The sequence below is a fragment of the Lemur catta genome, chromosome 10 (assembly GCF_020740605.2).
Source record: "Lemur catta isolate mLemCat1 chromosome 10, mLemCat1.pri, whole genome shotgun sequence".
In the NCBI taxonomy this organism is placed as follows: Eukaryota; Metazoa; Chordata; class Mammalia; order Primates; family Lemuridae; genus Lemur; species Lemur catta.
The window spans coordinates 37,195,944-37,219,624 of record NC_059137.1 but is presented as its reverse complement, the minus strand read 5'-3'; the positions used below and the strand labels follow the sequence as shown (position 1 = coordinate 37,219,624).

The 23,681-nt window shown below is 56.5% G+C and overlaps 1 protein-coding gene across 3 annotated transcripts in view; it reads right to left on the bottom strand.

The window, feature by feature from the left end:
• Positions 1 to 481: 481 nt before the first annotated feature.
• Positions 482 to 23,681, bottom strand: part of CNTFR (ciliary neurotrophic factor receptor) — a 38,247-nt gene continuing 15,047 nt past the window's right edge. For 2 of the 3 annotated variants that reach the window (XM_045562939.1, XM_045562941.1), the window contains 7 exons: positions 18,524 to 18,608; positions 14,241 to 14,474; positions 7,564 to 7,681; positions 7,218 to 7,384; positions 5,943 to 6,106; positions 1,777 to 1,957; positions 1,205 to 1,377 (listed from right to left, as the gene is read on the bottom strand). In XM_045562939.1, the coding sequence (XP_045418895.1) occupies positions 1,205 to 1,377; positions 1,777 to 1,957; positions 5,943 to 6,106; positions 7,218 to 7,384; positions 7,564 to 7,681; positions 14,241 to 14,474; positions 18,524 to 18,608 (1,122 nt within the window). Of the gene's footprint in view, positions 1,119 to 1,204; positions 1,378 to 1,776; positions 1,958 to 5,942; positions 6,107 to 7,217; positions 7,385 to 7,563; positions 7,682 to 14,240; positions 14,475 to 18,523; positions 18,609 to 23,681 lie in introns of those variants that run through there. The other variant, XM_045562942.1, reaches the window with a different exon arrangement.

Genomic DNA, 23,681 nt, shown 5'->3' with positions numbered 1-23,681 from the left:
GGCCTGACCTTCTAGCACCTCTGGACTGTGTGTCCTAGATGGCAGAGGGCTGGGATCACACACACACACACACACACACACACACACACACACACACCCCAAGGATGAAGCCTGGCCTCCTCGCCTTCTCCCATCTCTGGCCCTGTGGGTAGAGCTCAGGCCTGGGAGGCAGCTTCAGAGATGACCCTTGAAAGGCCTCTGCCCTGGCCAGGATTTCAGGACTCCGCAACTTACTGGATGCCCATGTGGAACCAACACCCCCAGGACCCCTAATTTCCCGTAACTTTGCCCTGGCTGCAATCCTGTGCCCCAGGGAAGCCCCACTCCCCAAGAAGTAGAAAACACTGTTGTCACATATATCTGCCTGAAAGGTAAACTGTCTCCCCATCCTCCTCGACCATAATTTCTTTCCTCCTCTGGGCCTGGAAGGGGAGGGCTCCTTGGAAGAGGGTACCTTCCAAAGTGGGTCTGTTCCAAGGACTCATGAAATGGTGACGTTTAATGAGAACTCCCCACCCCCGACCCTGTATATACATCTATAAAAAATTCAAATACAGCAAGTTACCACTGAGTCAGACTAGAAGGGACTGACAGGGCATTAAATACTGTGGGGTAGGAGCAGGGTCAGGGGAGGGCCGTACAAAACAGGGGCAGAAGTGAGGGGACTGAAAAGTGTGGGTGCTGGGGGGAGGGGGATGGCTGGGCCCCCCCAGCATCAGGAGCTTATAATCTGATGGTGGCAACAGAGACCCTGGGACAGACAAGAGGCTGGGGCAGGAGGAGAAACTGTGAATGTGAGAGGCTCCCCTCAGGCCCCCCAAGGGCTCCTGGGAGTCGCTGGCATTGGAGGGTCCAGCCCGAGGGTGCAGGGTTGGGGGTCTTTGGTGGGTGGGTTAGCTGCATGGTCCTCCTCACCTGAAGGAGGAAGGAGGGCCGGCTTGGTGTGGCGGGGCTAAGGGACGGCAGGCCCGGGCCTGCCGGGGTCTCTACAAATTGTGTCTGAAGAGAATGCAAAAGGTCCTCCTGCCGTGTGCAAAATAGAAACCGGGCTCTGCAGGCTCAGCTCCGGCCTCCTGCTCCTCTGCAGGTGCTCAGCGTGTCCTCACGGATGCCAGGCTCTGGGGAGACAGGTGGGGCCCTGTGAGGGGCGAGGCTGGAACGGGGGTCCCGTCAGGCTCCCCTCTGCTACCCAGCCTCACTCGGCCTACCAGATCAGGAGACTGCTGGCAGTGGCGGCAGCGGCAGCCAGGGCCAGAGTGACAGGGACACTGATCAAGAAGGGTGCCGAGGGTCCTCCGCCGCTGCCCAGCTCCCCAGGGTCACAGATCTTCGTGGTGGGCGGGGGTGCCAGTGAGCTGGTGGTGCTGGTCGTGGTCTCTGGGGAGCATGGGAGAAACTCAGGGCAGGGCCAGCACTCGGGGCCCACCCAGATCTGGGCGTTCATGAAGCCCAGTTCCTGCTTCCTGTGTCAGACTGGTGCTGGCTCCCCCCTCAGACAGCCCCGTCTCCTCTCCCAAACGCTCCCTCCTCCTCCATCAGGCAGACCCTGCTTCCCAAGGCTCACAGATGACCCTCCACCCAATGACCCCTGCCAAGGAAATCCAGATAGCAAGGACCAGGCACGGCAAGAGTTGGAAGTGTGGCAGCCACAGAGGCTGTGGAGATCCCTGGGAGCAGATCCCCCAGTCCTGGAAGGAGCAGGAGGAAGCAGGGTGCAGCCATGCAACAGGGCAGGCCACTGAGAGCAAAGGATCCAGGGGCGGGGGATGGGCTCACCCGCAGGCTGGGCCTCGGTGGTGAGGTGTCTTGGTTCCTCGGTCCAGGGCGTGGCGTGGGCAGCCACACTCCAGTCACTCCACGTCCCAATCTCATTGTCCTTGGCTGCCACCTGGATGATGTACTCCTTCCCAGCGTAGGCATCTGTGATGGTGTGTGCTGTGCCATCTGACAGCTCTACCTGCAGCCAGACCATGGGATGGAGGGTAAGGACACCCCTGGGGGACAGGAGAGTGAGGCACCCCCACAGAGGAAGTGAGAACACCTCTGGGGAAAGGAGAGTGAGGACATCCCTGGAGGAAATGAGGACTTCCCTGGGGGAAAGAGAGGACATTGAGAATGTTCCTGCAGGAGAGTAAAGACATCTTAGGGAGGAGACCTTGAAGGAAGGCAGTTAGCTCTGAAGGAAAGCAATGAAATCTTTAAGGAGGCTAGAAACACCCCCAGGGGAGAATAAGGATGACTTTGCTTAGTATCTACGACTCTGCTGTCATCCCAGTTTTCTCACAAGCCCAAGCCTGACTGACTCTTGACCTCAGTCCCAGGCTGGAGGTGATGGGAGTAATGGGGTGAGGGTGGATGGTGGTGTACTGCCCTCCTCTCCCATCAAGAAGCAGCATGGAGGCCAGGTGCAGTGGCTCACACCTGTGATCCTAGCACTTTGGGAGGTTGAGGCAGGAGGATCGCTTGAGGTTAGGAGTTTGAGACCAGCCTCAGCAACATAGCAAGACCCCATCTCTACAAGAAATAGAAAAATTAGCTGGGCATAGTGGTACACGCCTGTAGTTCCAGCTACTCAGGAGGCTGAGGCAGGAGGATCACTTGAGCCCAGAAGTTTGAGGTTGCTGTGAACTATGATCACACCTGTCTTGCCCAGGCAACAAAGTGACCCTGTCTCTGAAAAAAACACAAAAACAACGAAGCAGTTTAGAGAGCTAGGCTGCCTGAGCTAAAAGTTTGGTTATAAATCCTTGGCCAGGCGCGGTGGCTCATGCCTGTAATCCTAGCACTCTGGGAGGCCGAGGCAGGAGGATCGCTCAAGGTCAGGAGTTTGAGACCAGCCTGAGCAAGAGCGAGACCCCGTCTCTACTGAAAATAGAAAGAAATTAGCTGGACAACTAAAAATATGTAGAAAATATTAGCTGGGCATGGTGGCACATGCCTGTAGTCCCAGCTACTCGGGAGGCTGAGGCAGGAGGATCACTTGAGCCCAGGAGTTTGAGGTTGCTGTGAGCTAGGCTGATGCCACGGCACTCACTCTAAGCTGGGAAACAAAGTGAGACTCTGTCTCAAAAAAAAAAGTTTGGCTACATCCCTTACTAGCTAGGTGACAAAGTTACCTAACTTCCACATGCCTTGCCATCCTCATCTGTAAAACGCTGTTAACAATAGTATCCGTCTCTTAGGGTTATAATGAGGACTAGGGCATGTGGAAAGCACCAAACACTTCAGCCAGCACTGTCATGATCATGGGTTCCAGCTCAGAGCCTGGCTTCCCAGAAGCCCAGTGCACCCACCAGCCAGGCTGGAAGGCCTCAGTGGGGTTTTTGCCCTGCCTGAGGCGGAAAGGGGTGGAGGATAGCCCCTGGGGTGGCAGGGGGCAGGACAGCTGCCCCATTTCCTCCTGGAGGCATTGCCACCCCACCCCCGCCCTGGCTGGCCCCATCCTGCTGGTCTCCCCCACCCTCCAGGCTGGCCTGCCTGTCCGGCACCCCTCCCAGGCACAGGCTGGGCTCTGGTTCATCTCAGCGGCACCCGCCGCCTCATTAAGCCGCCTCGTAAACAGGGGCAGCCGGCAAGGGCGGAGGAGGGGGCTGCTCTGGGCTACGTCTGGCTTCGGGGCTTTTTTGGTCCCTGTTCCAATCTTCCCCCCAGAAAACTGGGGTCTGGGCTACTTGACCTGACAGGCTGCAAGTACATTTGCATGCATGTGTATGTGTGTATTTGTGTGTGTGCAGTAGGTCCAAGCACAGGAAGAAGCCCTCCAGTTCCTGCTGAGTCCGTGGCCCTGATGTGGGAGGCACTGGTAAAGGTCAGGGTCATGGTGAGAGACATTTTGGGGCCAGACCCTGGGCTCAGTAAATCCTACCCCCAGCCCTGGAATATCAGTGAACCCAGATCCTCCTTTCCTGAAGCTGGGGCCCCAATTCCACGTCTGTTCCCCCAGTTCCCGTCTGCTCTACAAAGATTCCAACTGGCTGAGTAGCTCTAGCTCCTTCAGCTCCTTCTCCCTCCTGCGAGAATTTGGCCAGCAGACCTCCATGTCTGTCTTTCCCCAAAGGGAGAGAGCTGTGGGGAACAGATCGAATTCCACTGCATTGGTGGGCTCATGTGGGCACCATACCTCTAGGAATGTGGCCCCGGAGCTCAATGCTCTCCTCGTGGCCACATCTCCTAGGCCTGGACCCTTCTTCTTGCTAGGCTATCACTAATCCCTTAATCCACCCCCTTAAGAGAAGGGCTCCTCAATTGGCAGGAACTCCCTAGTTGCTGGCATCCACTTTGCCTGCGTCGAGCCCTCATCCGGTCTGCTGCAGCGATGTGAGACACAGCCTTCAGGCCTCCCTGCTGAGTTAGGGCCAGCGCAGGAGCTGCAGGGAACCCATGCTGGGTCCCAGTACTTGCTTCCCCTTGCCCACGCTGAGACGGCCCCTGCCAGACCTCCTGGTACCCATTCTTTTGCAATTCCTGACTCATATTTTCCTCCTGAAAATCCAAGTGATGTTCTTCTCTGCTCTCCCCTCCACACTCCACCCAGTCATACACCTGCCAAGATCAAGGATGGAGGAGAATAGACTCTGTTCAGAGCAAAACTTAAGTTGAAAAGAGCCATAAATCTAGGCAACCCCAATGGCAATGAGACATGGAACACGGCTGGGGATGTGCCACAGGCCATGCAAGTTTTTGCCGCAGAGCCCGCACACTTTGCTCTGCCCATGTCAGTGTGGGGGGCAGTTCTGCCCACGGTGCAGGCCAGTGCATGTCTTAGCATGTTAGTCACATGCATACATGAAGCACGGTTCCTGCTGGGAGCCACGTGTGTGTGTGCATGGTCCCGTGTGTGTGGTGGGCAGTGTGCCAGGTCCACTGCAAGGCGTGTGCGCTGCGACGCGCGGGGCTGCTGCCTGTAGCTCGTTAGCAGGGGAGGGGTGCTTGTGAAACTAGACCCTGGTTATTAGCAATGCATTAGGCGCGGGCAGCTGGCCAGGCAGGAGGGACTCCGGACTCTGTCAGGGAACATGTGAGCGTGTGAGCAGCCTTTGTGGGGGCCAGGCCTGCAACCAGGACAGGCACCCAGGAATCAAATTACGCACATTAAAGGCCAGACGGGAGGTGGGCATGAGGAGATGGAGCTGGAGCCTTATGGATGCTGTGGGGGCACAAGTTGACCCCTGGCAGCCGGCCTGGGTTGCCCCATGGACCACCCTCCCAGCCCCAGTCCTAGACCACAGACCTCATGGGCCATACAGGGTGCCCCCAACCCTCTGGGCCCAGGGCTAGCAACGTGAGGAAACCCCAAGTCTGCCCCAAACCATTGGCTGCTCCCCAGAGCTCTCTATCGTAGCTTGATCAACATCCAGACCACAGCCTGACCCCATTCTGACCCTTGTTCACTGCTTGGTTCCCAGCCCAGGCCACCTTCTAACCCATAACCTTAAGCTGATCCCTAAGCTAGGTCTGACTTTAGAGCCCTGATGCTAGTCGTGGCCTAAATGCACACCCTGGACCAAGCTTGACCCCCTTGAGCCCATCCGTGTGAGTCCTTGAGAACTGGGACTTTCCTGCCCCTTGGGTCCAGCACGGGCTGAGCCTGGGCCAGAGCGTGAAGGGGGAGATGCCTGGTCAGGGCCGAAAGCCAGGGGTAAGCAAAGGGAATGCTGCCCGCCCTGCCGTCTCGCTTCCAGCATTTCTCTCCACTACCCTGGGGAGCCACAGACGGATTGTTCCCACTGCACTAATGGGGGCCGCTGGGAACCCCTAAGGACACCTTCCTCGGTTCCATCCATTCTCCCAGGCCCACCTGCTCCCTTCTCCTCCTGGAAAGCCTCTGACTGCCACCAGGTCTCACACTGGAGCTGCTTCCACCTGGGCTATCAGTGCCTCTCACGCTATGTGGTCCCGACTCAAGCACCCGGGGTCTGGGCAGGGCAGGGCGGGGCACTCACATGCTGCCACTGGTCCAGGATGAGGGGTCGGTAGCGCAGAAAGAACTTGAGAGGAAAGGACTCAGGGTCAGGCCAGGTTGAGGGGGTCTGCCATGTCACCTCCAGCCGGCGAGGATTGCTGGGCACTGGCCGGGCTACCACATTTTCTGGAGGGTCAGGCTTCACTGTTCAGGAGACATAGCTTTATTATTGCACTAATCTCTGGGAACAACCTCAGCCACCATGTTGACCTTCTCATGTTGTCAACCATTGTCATCATCATCATGGTCACCTTCCTCTTCTCTGTTGTCAATTCTGGCAACCATCTCATTATTTCCACCTCTGACATCCCCATCATCACCAATGACTGTCACTACAGTCACTGTCACCAGCTCTTGCTATCGACACCCCAAATTTCATCTCATCATCCCAACTCCCTCCTCATGCTAACCAACATCCCAGTAACTGAGCCTACTGATTAGGCTTACCACTGTCACCCCCTTTGTCACCTGGATCACCCCCTCCTGCTCCAGCACCACATAATACCCCAAGGCTGGTTTTTCACCTCAACTTTTCCAGTTCCAAACTAAGACCTGGGTCAAGGTTAAAAGACAGTGTTGCAGTCCACAAGTGTTGCAGATCTGGGCTGGGGGTAAGCTGGGGCTCTGATGGGAGGATCTAAGGGCCCAGCTCATGTAGAAATACTCTGGCCGGGGATCCAGCCATGGGGTGTTGGGAGGATGACAGGGGCAGGCAGAGGGTCTGGCTGGGATGGGGTGGTAGCAGGCAGAAAGCCTGCCTGGAGCAGGGCAGGGGCAGGCAGAGGGTCTGGCTGGGATGCGGGTCGGGGGAGGGCGGTATCTGTCCCAGTCCTGTCTCCTGTTCTGACACCTCATTCATCACAAGCCGTAAGGAAGCCATTAACGTTGAGGGGTTTGGGGGGGTGGAGGCTGCAGCTGCACAAGGGTCTGGCCCAGCCTGCCCCACCTTCCCCCTGCTGCATGCCTGGGAGCCAGAGAGGCGACGGGAAGAGCTGCTGGAGAGGTCTTTTGGCCCTGCGGGTAAAGGACATTCACTTACATGTTCACAGGTGTGTATCTGTCACACATGTATGTGCATGTGTATATACACACCACATATACCTGTGCATGGGCATGCACGTACCATGTATACAAGTGCACGCATTTGAACATCCCCACCAATGTTTATGTACACTTCTGGCACACATCCTCTTACATACACCCACCGGAGTTTGCAGCAGGTACCCCGCCCCACCACCACCATCACCGCACGCACCAATGGTGAACTCGTCGAAGGTGATAGCTGTGGCATTGTGGCCCAGGGCATTGCTGACACTTATGGAGACCTTGTACTTGATGGTGGAGAACAGGTGCATGTACCGGATGTGGCAGCGGTTCTTGAGGGCTGGGTCCTTCTCACAGACCATAATTTTGGAGCCGTGCCTGAGGAGGGGTGAGGCCCAGGTACCATTACCAAAATGAAGGGTCAGGTGGGGCACAGGTTGGGGGAAGGTCAAGCCCAAGGCCGGTCTGGGATCTGGACTGAGGGCATGGTGGGGGGATGGGGGAAAGGTCAGAGGTCAGGACTGAAACCGGGTCGCAGGGCAGGCGCAGCTACTCACAGCACGGTCACATTGAAGGTGTTGGGAATGTAGGTGGGGGTGGGCAGATGCCAGCTGCAGTAGAAGCCCTTGGGGTAAGTGTTGGAGCGGCAGCTGAGCACGGGCTCCCGTGGCGGCACTAGGGGTGAAGACAGCAAGGTCAGGGCATTCTTGGAGCCCCCAGTCCCCTGTACTAGTGTGGGGACAGGTGGGCCCCAGAGCCCCAGCTCTCCCCCCTCAGCCTATCATCGATGCCAAAGGTGGGGGGGCGCTGTCAGCGAGGGTCTGAGGCTTCCCAGGCCACAGAGAGCCAGATGTTTAATTAAAGAAAAACAAGGGCTGTGCAGAGCAGAAGCCCCCCCCACCTGCTTGATGGAGGCAGGGACTGTGGGGAGCAGGGGCTGCGGGCCTCAGCTCATCAATCACAGGATGGAGGTGATGTCTGGGGGAATCGGCCCAGCCCTATCCCTCCTGCCACACTGTGTCCCCTCCCAGAGGAAGACTGTGCAACAGAGACGAGGGGAGTCCTGAATGAGTCCTCTGGTTGCTGGGGTGATCTGGGTGCACTTCCTGGAGAAAGGACACCCCAGGCTTCCCCTCAGTGGAGACTGCGAGGCACGAGGCCAGGCCTGGTGGCTGCACAGGAACAACAACGCTGGGCGCTGTTCATGTCCGTACGTGTGTGTGTGTGTGTGTGTGTGTGTGTGTGTAGGTCTCCGCGTGCATGGGTGTTCTATGTTACATGCACATCTGCATGTGACATGAAACAGTCGCAGTGATGTGTAGGAGCATCTATGCGGATGTGTGTGAATCTGTGTGTGGCTCTCAGAGTGTATGTCCCTCTATGATTGTGTGTACAGTGCCTGTTGAAAGGAAGCTGCTGCTCCCTTTGTGTGTACCTCACTCCGGCCCCAGCCTCAGCTTCTCCATCACAGACCCTGTAGGATGCCCTTCACAAGGTCAGCAGCTGCCTTTCCTCTGGAGTGGAAAGGCCCAGAGAGGGATGGGGCCTAAGGTCACACAGCAAGGCAGAACTAGGACTAAACCCCAGGATGGGGTTACCCACCTACATGACTACACACACACACTTGGGAAGTCCTTTCTGCTGTCTAACCACACTCTTTTTGCTGCCGTGAGCACTCAGCCCAGCTGTTCCACCCTCAAGCATTGGGTAAGGCGTGAGGACAGGCGGCTCAGGTTCCTGGAAGGAGGCAGCTTCTGTGATCTGACCCAGGCAAGGAATGTCCGTCAGTGGCTCCAGGGACACTGACACCTCCCTCCTGTGCCTCCCCCAACCCTGCCTGACAGGTGGACAGGAAATGGGGGCGGGCAGCTCAATAAGCCAGGGACAGTGAAGGGGAGTGTGTCTATGCTTGTAGAGTGGCCATGGTGACACATGGGAAACTGTGGGCTTCCATCCACAGTGTGCACGTGACTGTGAGTGACTCTGTGTGATTGCGTGTACATGTCCAGTGTGTCCAGTATGTGTGGAGCTATGGAGGGCCTTGGGGCAGAACCCCCAGGACCCAGATATGGCTTTGCAGCAGAGATGAGGGGACAGAAAGGCATCAGGAGAGCTTCAGTATAGCAGGTGGAGTGGGCAATTTGGTGACGAGACAGCTCCACTCCCTAGGCCTGCAGGAGAGAGACGGAGCCCAGCTGAGACCCCACAGGGGGCAGCCTGCATTCCACCCCCTGCTGCCTGCCTCCCCTGGGAAGCCCTCCTGGCCCTGAGTCCATCTTGTGCCTGTTCTATGTTCATCCTGTGTGCCTTTAGTGTCCCTTCCCTATCTGCCCACGGGTGTAGAGCTCTGCATGGGGGTAGGGTGGGGGGCGGCCAAGGACACAGGAAGTGCCTTCTGGGGGCCTGTTGGCCAGGCCAGAGTTGGCAGCCACCCCAGGAGAAAAGGACATTCCGAGGTCGGCTGAGAAGCCTCCACTCCCCCCTCCTGCCACCACCCCCCCTCACCCCCAGCTTCAAAGGAGAAGGGCGATGGAAGGGGGGGTTGGCGGGGAACGAAGCCTGCAGAGTCAGCTCCCTGCTGCCTGGGACTCTTTGGAGGGCAGAGCGGGCCATGGCACTGGACTCCCAGGCCCCCTCCCCGGCCAGCCTCCCAATGACCAGGCTCCTCCATTGCCCTGTCGCCCCCCCAGACCAGCCTCCCCTTCAAACCAGTTCCTCTCCCTGACTGGGCAGGTCATGGGGGGGTGGGGGTGGGGGCTGGGTGGGGGCTTTGTCTGTCATCTGGCTACTCCTGCCTGGCCCTGGGCCCTGAGCAGGAAAGGGCTTGGGTTTCCTGACAGGGACCAGGTTTCTCAGAGGGAAAAGGAGGAAAGAAAAACAAAGAAAAGGAAGAAAAGGAGTGACTTGCTGCAGCTGGAGCCCAGCTGAGGGGCTGGGTGGGCGGAGGTGGGGGTGCTGTGAGACTGTGGGACAGTGTGGGATCAGGATGCCTGTTGTATGTTGTGAGTTGGGGGAAAAGCTGTTTTTAAGAAACTGCGATTGTGAGACCGTGTGTGTAACTGAGAGGCTTCGTGTGTGTGACTGTGGGACTCTGGGCAGTTGTGTAACTATATGATTGGAGGCTGTGTGGGACTGGATGGTGACGGTTTGCATGTGACTCAGGGTGAGGCTGTTCAATTTCGAGATTGTCTCTGTGTGTGAGGCTGTGTGGCCGAGGCACTGTGCGAGAGTGTGTGTAAATGTGCCATTATGTGTGAACACAGTGACTGCTAGACTACATATATGAGACACTGTGTACGTGATGGAGCTTCCACCTGAGTGTATTTTTCAAAGGGTGGGTGTGGGAAGGTGCCAGAATCCCCAGCTTGTTCACACGTTTGAAATGAACACGGTATGAGAGCATGTTAAAGGGCGCATGTGAGCAAAGGCTCCTATAGCACATATCACAGTACCAGACTCTGGGCATACAGGCGTGCTCCGAGATGCTAGGACATTGGGTTGCCCCTGGTGGGGGCTCCTGAGACACTCAAGTGACTGTGTCAGCCTGTGGCAGGATGTCCCTGGGTCCCACACGGGGCAGTGTGTGCGTGTGCATGCGTGCGTGTGCCCCCACTGGCCCGGGATTTGTTTGTTTTCTTCCTAATTGGCTTGTTTTTCCATGTCCAGCCCACCAAACCGCATGTTTTTCCTCTCATCTCGCCAGCCCGCCTGGGCTGGAGCCCCCGGCACGCACGAGGCCTGCCCGCTGGCCCAGAGAGAAGGAGGGGCAGGCTGCCCACACCCTGGGCCAGGCCAGATCGGGCTGGGTGGGGTGGGGCGGGGTGACCCTTCTGCTCCAGCCCTGCCCACACCCCACCCACGCGCCTCCTCCCGCCTGGCATTCAAGGCCCATGGCCTGGCTCGATCTTATCTCGTGGCATCCCCTTGAGGCGCCCTGACTGCTGGACTCCCAAATGCCCCTCCTGCCTCCCACTCGTGATTTCTCCCCAGACTTCTTCTTCAACCATAGCCGTCTCTCCACTCCTTCCTTCCCAGCCAGAAAGGGCCGAAGGAACTGTCCACTTAGAAATATTTTAATCTCTGGTTTGTTTTAGCTTAAAATCAGAATGATAATGAATCAGCAGTGTCTTGTAAACAAAAGGATGAAACTAAAAGGAACACCATGATCCTGTTTCATAACGTGGGGGGTCCTTTCACCATCCTAGGTAGGAGAGTCCTGAGAGCTCTGTGAGTGTCCACCTGAGAGCCGGAAGGTGGATCAGGAGAGAGCAGTGGAGGGACCAGCCTGGGTAAGGAGACTTGCCACAGAATATTGTTATGATCAGGTTCCCTTGGAATAAAGACATGAAAATTGCACATGTTTAGGATAAATATTAAATAATTTTTGGTTTAAATGACCCACAAATCAGGGGTAACTCTATCCTGTTCTCTGAGAGCTGGCAAGAAGGATAATTTGGTATTGAGTGTTGCCAAACCCAGTCTCCTGTTACTAATAAAAAGTGACTGAGATGATCATGATTAATATCCCCTGTTCCTCTGACCAGGTCTTTAGGAGGAAATAAGGCAATGAGAGATAAGTACCTGTTACTAATGCCACAGCCAATTCATGGCCAGCCCTCCTCTGACAGACGAGGCCTGGGGTGCAGTGAGCACTCTATATAAAAGGTCTGGGTCTGGTCACAACAGGGCAGCTGCGGGCATGTCCTGTGGGCACAGACTATGGACATTACTTCAAGACCCAATTCCTCTCCAATGGACCTCTCAAAGAAGATCAAGTTGTCAGGAATGGGGGCCCAGGGTCACCAAGGCCCATTGCTGCCAGCCTTATCTATCCTGAGGATTTCTGGGATGCAAACTGAGAAGACAGGGGTGTGGGTGCCAAGTTGGGCTCATCCTTCTTCCATGGCACTCAGTAAATGGCCTTTTTCCCTGTGTAAGGGCCTGGGCTAGGCTCCACTTCTGATGGACCCCATGGTGAGCCAGGGAGGATTTAGTTAGGCTTGTCCTGCATTTCTCAGGCTGGCCAACAGGGGTCACTCCACCCTTGGCTTGCAATTAAAATGCTTGGTTTTGAATGACATCTCTCCAATTTAAACACGTTAAAAAAAAGGGGGGAAAGGTACATCCCCACCAAAAAGTATTTTCACGCTTTCAGCCCCACTGGTGGGTCAGCATTTTTGTGGAGGACCCTGAGAACACATTTTCACACGGTTGTCTGCCCAGTCTCCTGACAACTGGGCAAGGGCCTGCTCCCAGATCCCTTAAGCATCTCCTAGGTAGCTTCCAGGGAATAAAGAAACCATCTTCGGGCAGTGGGGTGTATCACAGGCAATTGGAATAGGGCCAAGAGAGCTAGAAGCTCTGGCTCAGGGAAAAGAAAGGGAACTATGTTCGGAGTATTCACTCTGACGGTGGATGCCTCTGGCTGAGATCCACATGTCTGTCCACCTGACCCTCAGCAACACTGATGGTGTTATCATTCCGACTTCAAATCCCTCTTCCAAATCACACTCACCTGGTCTTCCCTCTACATTCCTGCTGGCTCCTTCTTATGTCTTTTTGTGGCTCATTTTGTCTCCATCAACCCCTTTCACGCTGATGGTCTTCAGGGCTCAGGTCTCAGTCTTCTTCTCTCCTCACTCCACAATCCCTCCCTTGGCCATCTCATTCCCCCCAAGGCCTTAATGCTGAAGACCCCCAAAATTTCCGTCTCCAGCACAGGCCTCTCCCTGAGTCCCAGACCCTCAGATCCGCTGGCTACCAGCCATCAACTCCCGGTTGTCTCCCCAGGATCCCAACCCAACATGTCTGCAGATGTCCGAGGCGTTGCAGAGCCCTAGCCCACACCACTTCTCACTGCCAACATCTGCAGTTATTTGTCTAAGAGCTTTCTCTGTCCACTAAGGCCTGCTTTGCCTGCTGGGGCATCAAGCCAAAAGTGCTGGGGAATTAAAGTACCTCCACCCCCACCCCAAAAGAATCGCTCAACCAATGATGGGCAGGAGTTAGTGTTTATACCTCCCAGCTCCCTCACCCCGCAGGCAGGTTAACTGAGGTGCACGTTGTGCATCTGCACCCAGAGTTCCCTCAGTGACTCCAGTCGCCAAGAGGTAATATCTGGATAACTCACTCTATATTGGCTAACTTAACTTGCTTTTTCTGTGCCACTTTTCCAGTCCCTTATTGTGTTTCTGTCACCTGCCAAATAAACTACTTACATACGAATTCTCATTTTGGGATCTAATTCTAGGGAAACCCAAACTGAGACACTGTCCAAACAGAACACTGTCTTTTCCTTTCATTTTCTCTCTGTTACAGTAACTGATACCTCCAGCTGTCCTTACTCCTCCCACTCTCTACCCTCCTGGACTTCCTACCTCCAATCCATCACCAATTCCTGGAGGTCCAGCCACCCCTTCTCAAAATTCCCCAACTCCATGGCCTGGTCCCAGGTCCTCATCATCTCTCCTGATCCTGTAACAGCCTCCTTCCTACCCTGGCTTTGGCCATTCAACCTGCCTCTCTTTACTGCAGTGACAGTGATCTTTCAAGAACATGACCCAGACTGTGTCACTCCCCAGCTTCCAGGATCATGATCTGCCCCCGCTCCCTCCCTCAGCACCCCCCCCTCTGCATATATACCAGCCCAAGTGGCCTTTTCATGCCCTCCCAGCCTCTGAGGCCTATGGGCACACTCAGCGCTCTGTCAGAAATGATATTTCAATGTATCTTCCAAATCCTCCAAGTCTCCATGTGCCTCCTACTCCAGGAAGCCTCCCTCCTTCCCTGCGGCCTCCCAGGGCCCACACCTGTACCTGTATAATCCCCTACCCCATGTCCCTCCCTAAGGCCCTCTGGCCAGCCCAGTGAGTGCAGACATAGTGAGACCGTTGCAGGTCAGAGCTGTGGCCTTAGGGCTCCTCCCAACTCAGGCCCCAAAGGGGCCTGCCTTGCCTGCTCTCCTCTGCCCATTTTGTCACAGGGGACAGAAGTTTAGGGTCTCAAAGACCTCCACAGGGGTGGGATACATGGGCACAATGTCCAGGGTCTGGGCTCAGTGGGCAAGGCTGGGCTCAGAGGTCAGAAGAGCAGCTAGGATAGAATCAGAGGGCAAGGGTGAGGCTGCAGCCTGTCCCTCTCCCTGCCCCCCAACAGGAAGGGGACTTGATCTGGGCTAGGGGTCTGGGCCTCAAGGAAAGTGGGAGGTCGGACAAGGGGTCAGGGCAATACTTACAGCCCACATGTAGCAGGACTTGGTGGCGCAGGTGCCAGGAGTCACGGTGGAAGCAGGCGTAGAGGCCACTGTGGCCCAGTTCCAGGCCCCGGAGCATGAGCTGAGAGCCGTTGAGCAGGTTAGGGGCCAAGTCTGTCCCATTTACCCGCCATGTCACGGCTGCATCCCAGTTTGCTGTCCCACACGGCAGTGTCACATCTGAGCCCAGGCGCTCATACTGCACATGGGGTGCCTCTGTAGGGGCGAGGAGGGCGCAGGGCGAGAGTTACGGTCACTGCCCTGCCCAGCAGCCCCAGGGGCATGTGTGTGGATGAGGGCCTACCAGGAGGCACGGGTGAGGGTGAGAAGCTCATGCCTGCCTGTGTGAGTGTCGTGGGGAGATGGGACGTGTGCAAAGCTCCTCTGTGGCTGTGCAAGTGTGCAGGGATGTGAGTGTCTCCAAATTTGTGTGCGTGTGCACATATAGGGGCTGTGTGTGTGTGTGTGTGTGTGTGTGTGTGAGACACAGAGAGAGAGTGAGAGTTTGTGTAGGAGGGGTCAATTCTCAGTGAAAACCAGTTCTCCTCCAGTCCCTCGGTTCTTTAAACTGTTTTCCTGACCCCCATGTCCCTAACCTCTTGCCACCCACAGGCCTGGCCCCAGGCGCTGCCATCCATTACCCAGGCAAGCTGGTGCTGAGGGCCCCACTCCTTTCTCTGTCTCTCCCCATCTATTTCTCTCTCCCATCTCTCTTCCTGCCTCTCTCCCTCTCCCTGATTCTGTTCACTCCCCAGAACCCCTCTTCCAGCCATCCGGGCTTGGGCAGCAGCAGGAGAAGGGAGAACAGGCAGGAGTGAACCCTAGGGAACCCCTGGCAGCTGTCAGCTTCGGGAGCAGGAACTGCTTAGTGCCCGCTTGGGGAGTGGGGCGGGCAGCGCTTCTGGGACTGAGCGAGCACTCTGATCGTTCCTCTCCTGCCCCCATGAGGGGCCTGTCAGAGCCAAAAGCAAACCCCAGCCTGGCCTCAGCAACCCAGGCGTGATGGACTGAGCCCAGGAGACTGGAGATGGAAGGGTGGAAGGGAGCACCTGCCGGGAGACAGCGCAAGGTGGGGAGGCAAGTGGGACAGAGAAGGTCAGAGAGGCAGGTCTGCAGACAGCAGCAGAGAAGCAGGCACACAGAGCCAGGGAGATGGGACTCTTAGGACACCCCCCTCTCATCCTGCCTCCCTGGTCCTGGCCAGGTCTGTGGAGTGAGGGTGGGAGGGGTGGCGGGAAGGGGGAGGGGGCAGCAGTTGGGGGGGCTGCGGGATCCCTCGTTAACACTCGCTTACATCTTCCCTCCAGAGAGCCACCCCGCTGAGTTGGGGGATTTTCAGAGGCAATTCCTGTTAACGAGCCAATTAAGTTGGGCCAGTGGCCTCTTAATTAGACTTGTTAACACCACCAAGACTGCAGGGGGTAGGGGTCCCCCTTGGGCCCACCAGGTTTCCCCTCCCCCGCTGTAGCCCCTCCCCAGCACTGCTTTTCTCTGTGCTGGAACATTGACCTGTCCCAGTCTGCTGCCCTGTCGTCCGCCCAGTGCCAGGGTCCCTCTGTGTCTCCCGGTCTCTCTCCCTCGCTGCCTTTGTCCTGCCCCTCTCTGAGCCTCTCTGTCCCTGTCAGAGAAGGAAGCAGGAAACCCAGCCAGCCCTGACCACTTGTCTGCGGGGCCTGGGACCAGCCGAACAGAGGATGAACAGGCGGAAGGGCGGTGGCTGGGGGCCTTGGAGGCCACAGCTGTGAGGCTGGACCAGAGACTGAATGGGGGCCTCCCCTGACCAGAGGCCCAGTGTCCAAGCCTCAGGCCATCGAGCCCCCGCCAACCACCAGCTCCAGCCTCTGAGCCCCTCTCCAGCCTTCCTTCCAAAAACCTGGAGCTTCCAGGAAACATGCCAAGCCCCTCTCTCTGCAGCCCCCCCAGCAGAGACTTTGCATCCAGCTGCCTGAGGAGGAGGCTGAAAACTGACCGTTGGGGAGGGGGCGTGGCCATCATGGTCCCAGCAGCCACACATCAACACTGACCAACAGCGGCTCAACATTAACATGGACCCAGCATGGCCCTTTAATACTGGGGAGCAGGGATAGCCACAAAATGAGGACACAGCGACCCAACAATAACAGATACAATGACAACGGGGTAACACTTCCCTACCACACCTTGTCTGCCTCACAAGAAAAATGGAAACACAATCTCACAACAGTGACAAACTAAGGATGTAAGGGCAGGGCAGGGCAGGGCAGGAATGAAAAATGACAACACAATGACAGAAGACAACTACAGGCCACAATGCAGAGGTGGAGGGGGCAAAATGACATGACAATCACACAATGTCACAACTGTTACAATAATACAACAATAGCAATACACACAGCCATGCAACAGCTCCAAAGATGGCAGTGATTTAATCCTTTGTCTCTGGACAGCTCTCCTCCCGCCCTGTGGGTGCCCCTACTGATGTGCTGTCCATTTCAGAAATTAAATCAAGCAGCAGGGGGAGGATGGGGTTCTTGGCCCTGACTCGGTGACAAATGCTCCAAAGGAATCAGCTGTGAAAAGGTTGTTAGAAGCCAGGATGAGAGACAGAGACAGGATGAGGTCATGGACGTGGAGAACACAGGGGGACAGGGCTGACGGCTCCCTCACACCTGCACACACCGGCTCACTTGGGGATCACATGCCGGAAATAGTCCCTCTGGGCATCCTAAGCAACTTCACATTGCCACACACACAGGAACCAGGACAGTCACCCACAAAGAAGGAGGACACGCAGGACAGCTGTCCACAAGGTCACAGTCACACATGGATTCACACAGGGACACTGTCCCACTTCAGGGATGGTAACACCTGATACAAGATCACAGGCAAGGACAAGAAGGGCATCACCACCCAGGGGCACAGCTATACGGTGGGACACGGTCTCACACACAGGGAGAGAGTTTAATAGGGACACAAACTCATAAAAAGAAATAGAGAGATACTATTATAAAAGGGGTACAGTCTCAAACACGAGGTTAAGCCCCACAAAGGGCACGGTCACATATAGACAATGTCACACATGAGGCACAGCCCACCAGGGTACAGTGTACAGAAAAATGCATTCAAACAGGGACATGCTCTCACCCACATAAGAGCACAGTTTCACACACAAGGACACAGTCTCATATACTCTCAGAGATGCAGCCTTATGCCCAGGGCCTTGGTCACACAAGGTAAAGACCTCTGCACGCGATGGTAGAGTCCACTGGCAGGCCCTAGGCAGGTGCAGTCAGCAGCCCTGGAGCCGGCCGGGCTCTCTCTGGGTCTCAGTGCTGGTCTGATACAGACGAGGCCACAGAAGCCTCGACCCACCGTCCTCCTCCAACTCACAGCCTTGAGGGTGGCAGCGCTGGGCCATCAGAGCCTGGTCCTTAGAGATGCCCCACCCTCTCTGCCTTTGCCTAACCCAGCTGAGGGGGGCGGGGGCAGGACCCATCCAAGCGAGGAGCTTAGGGAGCCTCATTCGAGGCAGGTTTTGAGTGTAGACCTTGTACTAATGTGGCCGTTCAGGTGCTGCCTCAGATGCAGCAGAGGAGCCAGTGGTCAAGTTAAGAGGGCACCCGTTTCCCCAGCAGGGGTACAGCACCTTGTCCTGTGGGCTGTGGGAAGGACTTGGCCCTCAATGGACAAGCAGGTAGAGAGAGGGCAGGGAGGCTGCCCATGGCCCAGCTCTGAGCAATCCCTCCCTCCTCTGGCCATTCCAGCTGACTGACCTGTCCTCCTCCTTACTGCACCAGCCCTCTCTCGCTTGCCACCCTGCCTGTCCCTTTATCTTGTTCTCTGTCCTCATGTTCCCTATAGGATAAAGCTGAGGGTGGAAGGTGGCCAGCAGCCTTGCCCACTGTCTGCTTTCAGTGCCTCCAGTTGCACCCCGCCAAATCTCTAGAAGGAGATTCCCTTTCACCCAGACACTGCAGAGGTCCTGCCCCTAGCCTCCTCCACCCAGCTTCCATCCCACTGCCCATGCCCTATACCCACCCTAGTAGAAAGAGGGACAGATCATGTCAAGCCAGAGACACCATCAGCATGTGACTGTGGAGGACCCTACCTATGAGACATCAGCGAGTCACTGTGCATATCAGTGTCATGTGACATGTCCCTCTGGGTGTTCCTGTGTGACAATGCCAGTGTGTGAATCTTGGGTGGTGTCAGTATGCAACTGTGCCAAAGAGGGTTCATGTTCAGCTCTGAGAGGGGGTCAGCAGGCAGCTCCCCCAAGCACTCACCCTGTGGACTGTGTCTCTGGGCGTAGACAACTGCAGCAGCGGCAGCAAGCAGAGCACAGCAGGCCCACGGGACAGGAGCAGCCATCTGTTGGGAGAAACGGGTGGGGGAGGGGCAGCATGAGCCCAGACAGGAACAACCCCGGGAGCCCCCTGTTCTAGGGCAGGACTGGGAAATCCCAGCCCTAGGGCCAGGGCACCTTGACCCCAAATGCCCTTCTTAATGGGGCTCAGGATCCTCTTTCAAGCAACAGAAAGCAACATTATTGGCATCTCTAGGCAAAGGTTTGCTAAGATGGTAGAAGGCAACCTACAGTGGTTTGGTGTTCGATAAGACTGCTGGCTGCAGAATGCAGTCAACCACGGATAAATTATAGAACATTGGTAATGCCAGGGCCATTTTTCTAAAAAAAATAATAATAACTTTACTGGTGAGGTTGGCTAATTAGCTATAAACATCGCAAACTGAAAGGGTGATGCTTTAACTTAATTGGAGGTCTTTACTTCTCCAAATTGCCTTGAATGGGAGGCCCCCTGCCGTGCTCCCGGGGAGAGAGCCTGAAACCTGGATGCTCAAGAGCCCCTTGGAACTGTCCTCTATCCCAATCCCCCCACACACCGTGAGCCTTGCCGCTGGGCTCTGGGAAACTCGGAGCAGCAGAGTACCAGGGCAGTGGTACACGACCCAGGTCAGATGTGGCTTTTGCTTAATGGTATACCAATGATCAAGAGAAAATGAGGGGTTTGCATATGTCAGTCCTTGTCATGGACCCCAGCCCATCTTCCACCCCAGCCATGTGCCCCCAGGAGCCCGGGCCCCCCAGCCCAGATGTGCACCAGTGTCTACATGCATCCATGCAAGTACACAGAGCACACTCAGGACATGTTCCCAGAAGCCAGGGTGGATCCAATGTCTCCCCCTCCAGGCCCCGCATGCCCTGCTTCCTGGGATGGGTCCAACTCTTCCCACCACCCCTTCCAAGCACACGTTCACACCTAAGGACAGGGAAATAACTGTTTCCTGCAGAACAGGCCCCAAGTGTGACAACACCCCCGCACCCCCAGTCTGAACAGGGAAATGGGGAGAGGGACTGTCAACCACACCAAAGCAGAGCTCCAGAGAGAGACACCGAGGGACAATGCCGACACTCAACCAGGGCTACTGTCAGAGCTACAGGCGGCCACAGAGCAGACACAGACCGGAGACACTGCCCAGAGTAACCCGACAGAACCGCAGAGACAAAGCTCCACACACAGTGGGAGACAGACTAGAGGCTGTTAGAGGGACCACCAGACAAACTGGAGAAACAGGTAGATATAGCCGGATAATCAGCCAGAGAAACAGTCAGAGAACAACAGACACAACGGCCCCACCAGAAACACCGTGAAAGACTCAGCCAGACCCAGGCAGACGTGTTGCCAGAGGAAAAGCAAGGCGCACGGGCAGAGGACCCGTCAGCGCCACACCAGAGAGCTAGAGACACTGTCAGAAACGGTGCCAGAGAAACTGTCTGACACACAAGCAGAGAAATACCAGAGAAACTGATAGACACAAACAGGCAAACACCCAGCAAAACAGCTAGAGAAAAAGCGCCACAGCTATAGCCAGATGCTCAGTCAGGAAGTGTCCACACCACTGCAAACACTGCCAGAGACAGCCGGAGACACCGTTAGAAATACTGCCAGAGAAACAGCCAGACACACAGCCAGAGAAACTGACAGCGACCTCCCGCCAGATACACCCAGAGAATGTGCCAGAGACACTGCTAGAGGCGGGGCAGTCACAGCTACAGCAGAGGGGTGACAAGTGTGGGTATCGGACTATGGCATTTGGGGGGGGGGGCGTTGAGAGAATCAGACTTCCTGGGGCTCCTTTATGGGAGGGGGTTCTGCCTGCCCTTTGCTATACTTGACCCTCCCCAAGAAAAGTCCCCTCATCTGAGCCTGCTTTTCCTCCCAGCCACAGCCACTCTGACTGTCCCTCCCTGGCACACCTAATCTCTCCAATGCTCCATGTGGCCTTGGCTACCCTTCCCACATCAGCGACTCCTAGGACCTTAGCTACCACTTGGCCTGGCTCCTTCTGACCCGCAGCCACCGCCCCATTTTGAGCTACTCCTCAGGTCTGTGAGGTCAAGACAGTGGCCAAAGTCACAGCCAGCAAGTGGTGGGGCCAGGAAATGAACGCAGAACTGTCTGAATTTAGAGCTGTGCAGGAGAAAGAAAGAGACAGAGGCTGGAGGCCCACCTGGTTCCCCATCTCAGCCCTTGCCGGCGGCCCTCAGACCCTCCCCCACTGTCTCTGCCATCTGTCCATGCCTTTCTCCTCACAGCCAGGAAGATCCTCCGCCTTGGTGCCAGGTCCCCTGCCCACTGCATGGCAGCAGGAACCAGGCAGGGCAGGCAAGGAGCAGGCCGAGTGGAAGGAGGTTAGATCAGAGGATGGGAGTGTCCCGGGGAGAAGAGGAACGGGCTGGCTTCTGCCCCCAGCTCCTTCTTGGTCCACAGAAGCACACCCGCCCCCCCACCATGTGTGTGGATGCACACACACGCGTGCGCGCACACACACTCGGGCCCCCACAGGGGGAGGGGTGGCTTCTTCATCAAAGTCGCCTCCATCAGCCCGATGAGTTACTGTAAGGGCTGGGCCCTGGGCCAACGGGGCTGCAGCCACGAGAGACGGGCGCTGCTGAGAGCGAGTGCTGCAGAGAGTGGGGGTGGGGTACCAAGACAGACACTGCAGGGTTGGGGGCACCCAGAAAAGGGACAGACCCAGGGAGGGGAAACAAGAGGCATGGAGAGAGGGAAAGCCCTGAGTGGAGATCCAGAGGGACAAGGAGAGATGGAGATGGGGAGAAACGGAAGAGACGTAGGGAGAAAGATGGGGCACACGGGAGATGGGCGGAGACTCAAGGGCAGCGGGAGAGACAGCTCCAGAGAGAATAACAGAGACCCTGGCAGGTCTCTGTGGGTCTCCGTGCCCATCCTAGAGTATCTCTGTGACCTGCCAGCTCCCCTAGCATGAAGGAGGACGGGATGGTGGTGTGCAACGTGAGGCAAGAGCAGGGCCTTCCTGGGGACTAGGGGATTCTCACTGGGGATCTAGGGGCAAACTAAAACCCCATTCCTGCCCCTGCAGATCCAGAAAGCCCCAAGCCAGTTTCATTTCCCCTTTTCCTCAGAGTCTCAGCTGGGCCCACTCCCCAGGTGGGGAGGCTGAGGCCAGAGGCATCCAGGACACACCTCCACCCTGCCCTGGCTCGCCCCAGGGCAAAGAGCATCTTTCCCAGGAATTTTCCAAGTCTACACCCCATAGCTCTGGAATAGATCTGGAGGAAAAATCCCATAGAGCCTCAGATGAGGGCTCTGTACACTGGCCCCGGGCTCCCTGCAGGCCCCTGGAAGACGTCAGTCTCAGCATGAGGAGCAGAGTGTTCCCCATTAGCAAGAAAGGAGCCCAGTGCCCAGCAGACCCTGAACCCCTTGTCAGCACAAGGGTCCCAGCACCTCTCCATGACAACCCAGTATCATGGTTATGCACACACACAGGTTACACAAATTCTGGGCCCCAACTTATTGCCACTGTCCCACTGTGACAAAAAGACACCATCGCACAGGGATGACAATACCCAGTGAAAATGACACAGTTGCACTGCTGACAATGACATACAGGCATGTTGACAGTCACCACAATGACAAGGATGCAGTGAGTGATAGTCACAATGACATCAACAAACAGGGCAATGACACCTGTTGACACTGACACAGTCACAGTGATGGTAACCTCAGAGTCAAAGATGCAATGAGACTGATAGTCACACAGAGGAACACTCATGGTGACATCAACACAGTGACACAGGGGTGTTGATAGACTCAATAACAGTCACACAGAATGACACCAGCCCACAGTAATACTGGCACCCTTGGAGCCTGACAGTCACCATCAGTAACACTGGCAGACACAGTGACAAGCTCCAGGTCAGGAACCTCACTTACCCAGTATCAGAGTCTGGCTTAGGATCCAGGACCCAAGACCCCTCTTGCCAGCCCCAGTAATGTCACAGTTGCTGTGCCCTTACCCTCTACCCCTACCCAGCTGAGGGAAGAACCTGGGAGAGTGAGGTGTGAGTTTTGGAAGGCCCTATACATCCATGCAGAATCAGAGACAGCAGTCTGGGCTGTACAAGGCCACCCTGGGAATCCTTGCCACAGTCAGGTGGGGGGCTGGGGGGCTGAGCACCACTGACAGTCTCAGCTGTAATTGTGAGTGCTGGTCTTCAATAGTGTGTTCTGAACTTCAGGGTGTAGGTCGGCGTGGGTATGCTGAGGGTCAGGTAGGCTTAGTCTGGCTTGGACAACCAATGAGCAGGGAGGCCTCAAAGCAAGTGACCTCAAAGCAAGGTTGCCATTCCATCTCCAAGCGGGGGAACTGAGATCCAAAGCAGGTCACTGGCTGGACTCCCCTCTCCCCATTGCCAGGGATTGGGGTGCAGTCAGGAACATTCATCTGATGGAGGGCATCTGGCCTGGTGCAGGGCCGAAGTGACTCCCCACTGGCTTCCTATCGTCCCCCTAACCCCCGTAACCCCAGACTCCAGAATCCCACAGTGTGAGGGGAAAAGGCACCCTTTGTCCGGGAGACACATCTCCTTCACCTTTCCCCACAGCAGCCCTAGAGGGTCCACCTCCAGAAATGAGGCAAGAACACAGGGCACAGCATGGGCTAACTGATTCAAATGCCAGGGAACTCTAGAAGCTTCAGACCTGCAGAGGAATTAGGCTGACGCAAGGAAGAGAGACACATATACTTGGGAGACTGGAAAGGAAACGAGAGACAGTGCAGGGACAGAGACAGGGACAAGGACATGGTGGGCAGGGAAGAACAGCACCGGCAGAGGGGAGCCTGGGAGAGACAGTCAGTGCAGGCGGGAAGCTCCAAGAGGGGGAGGAGGGGCTGAGGCCCGGAGGCCCCCAGATCCCACCAGGCCTAGGCAGCCTGGACAGTGTGGGCGGTGGGGGCGGGGGCAGAGGCCTGAGCGGTCCAGAGGCTGGGGGGTTGGGGGGACCAGGCCAGGAGGGAGGCCTGGCCCCTGGCAGCTGGCCCAGCAGGCCCCCCACCAGGGAGGGGGCGGGCCCAGGTCAGGGGCCAGCTCCTGGGCTG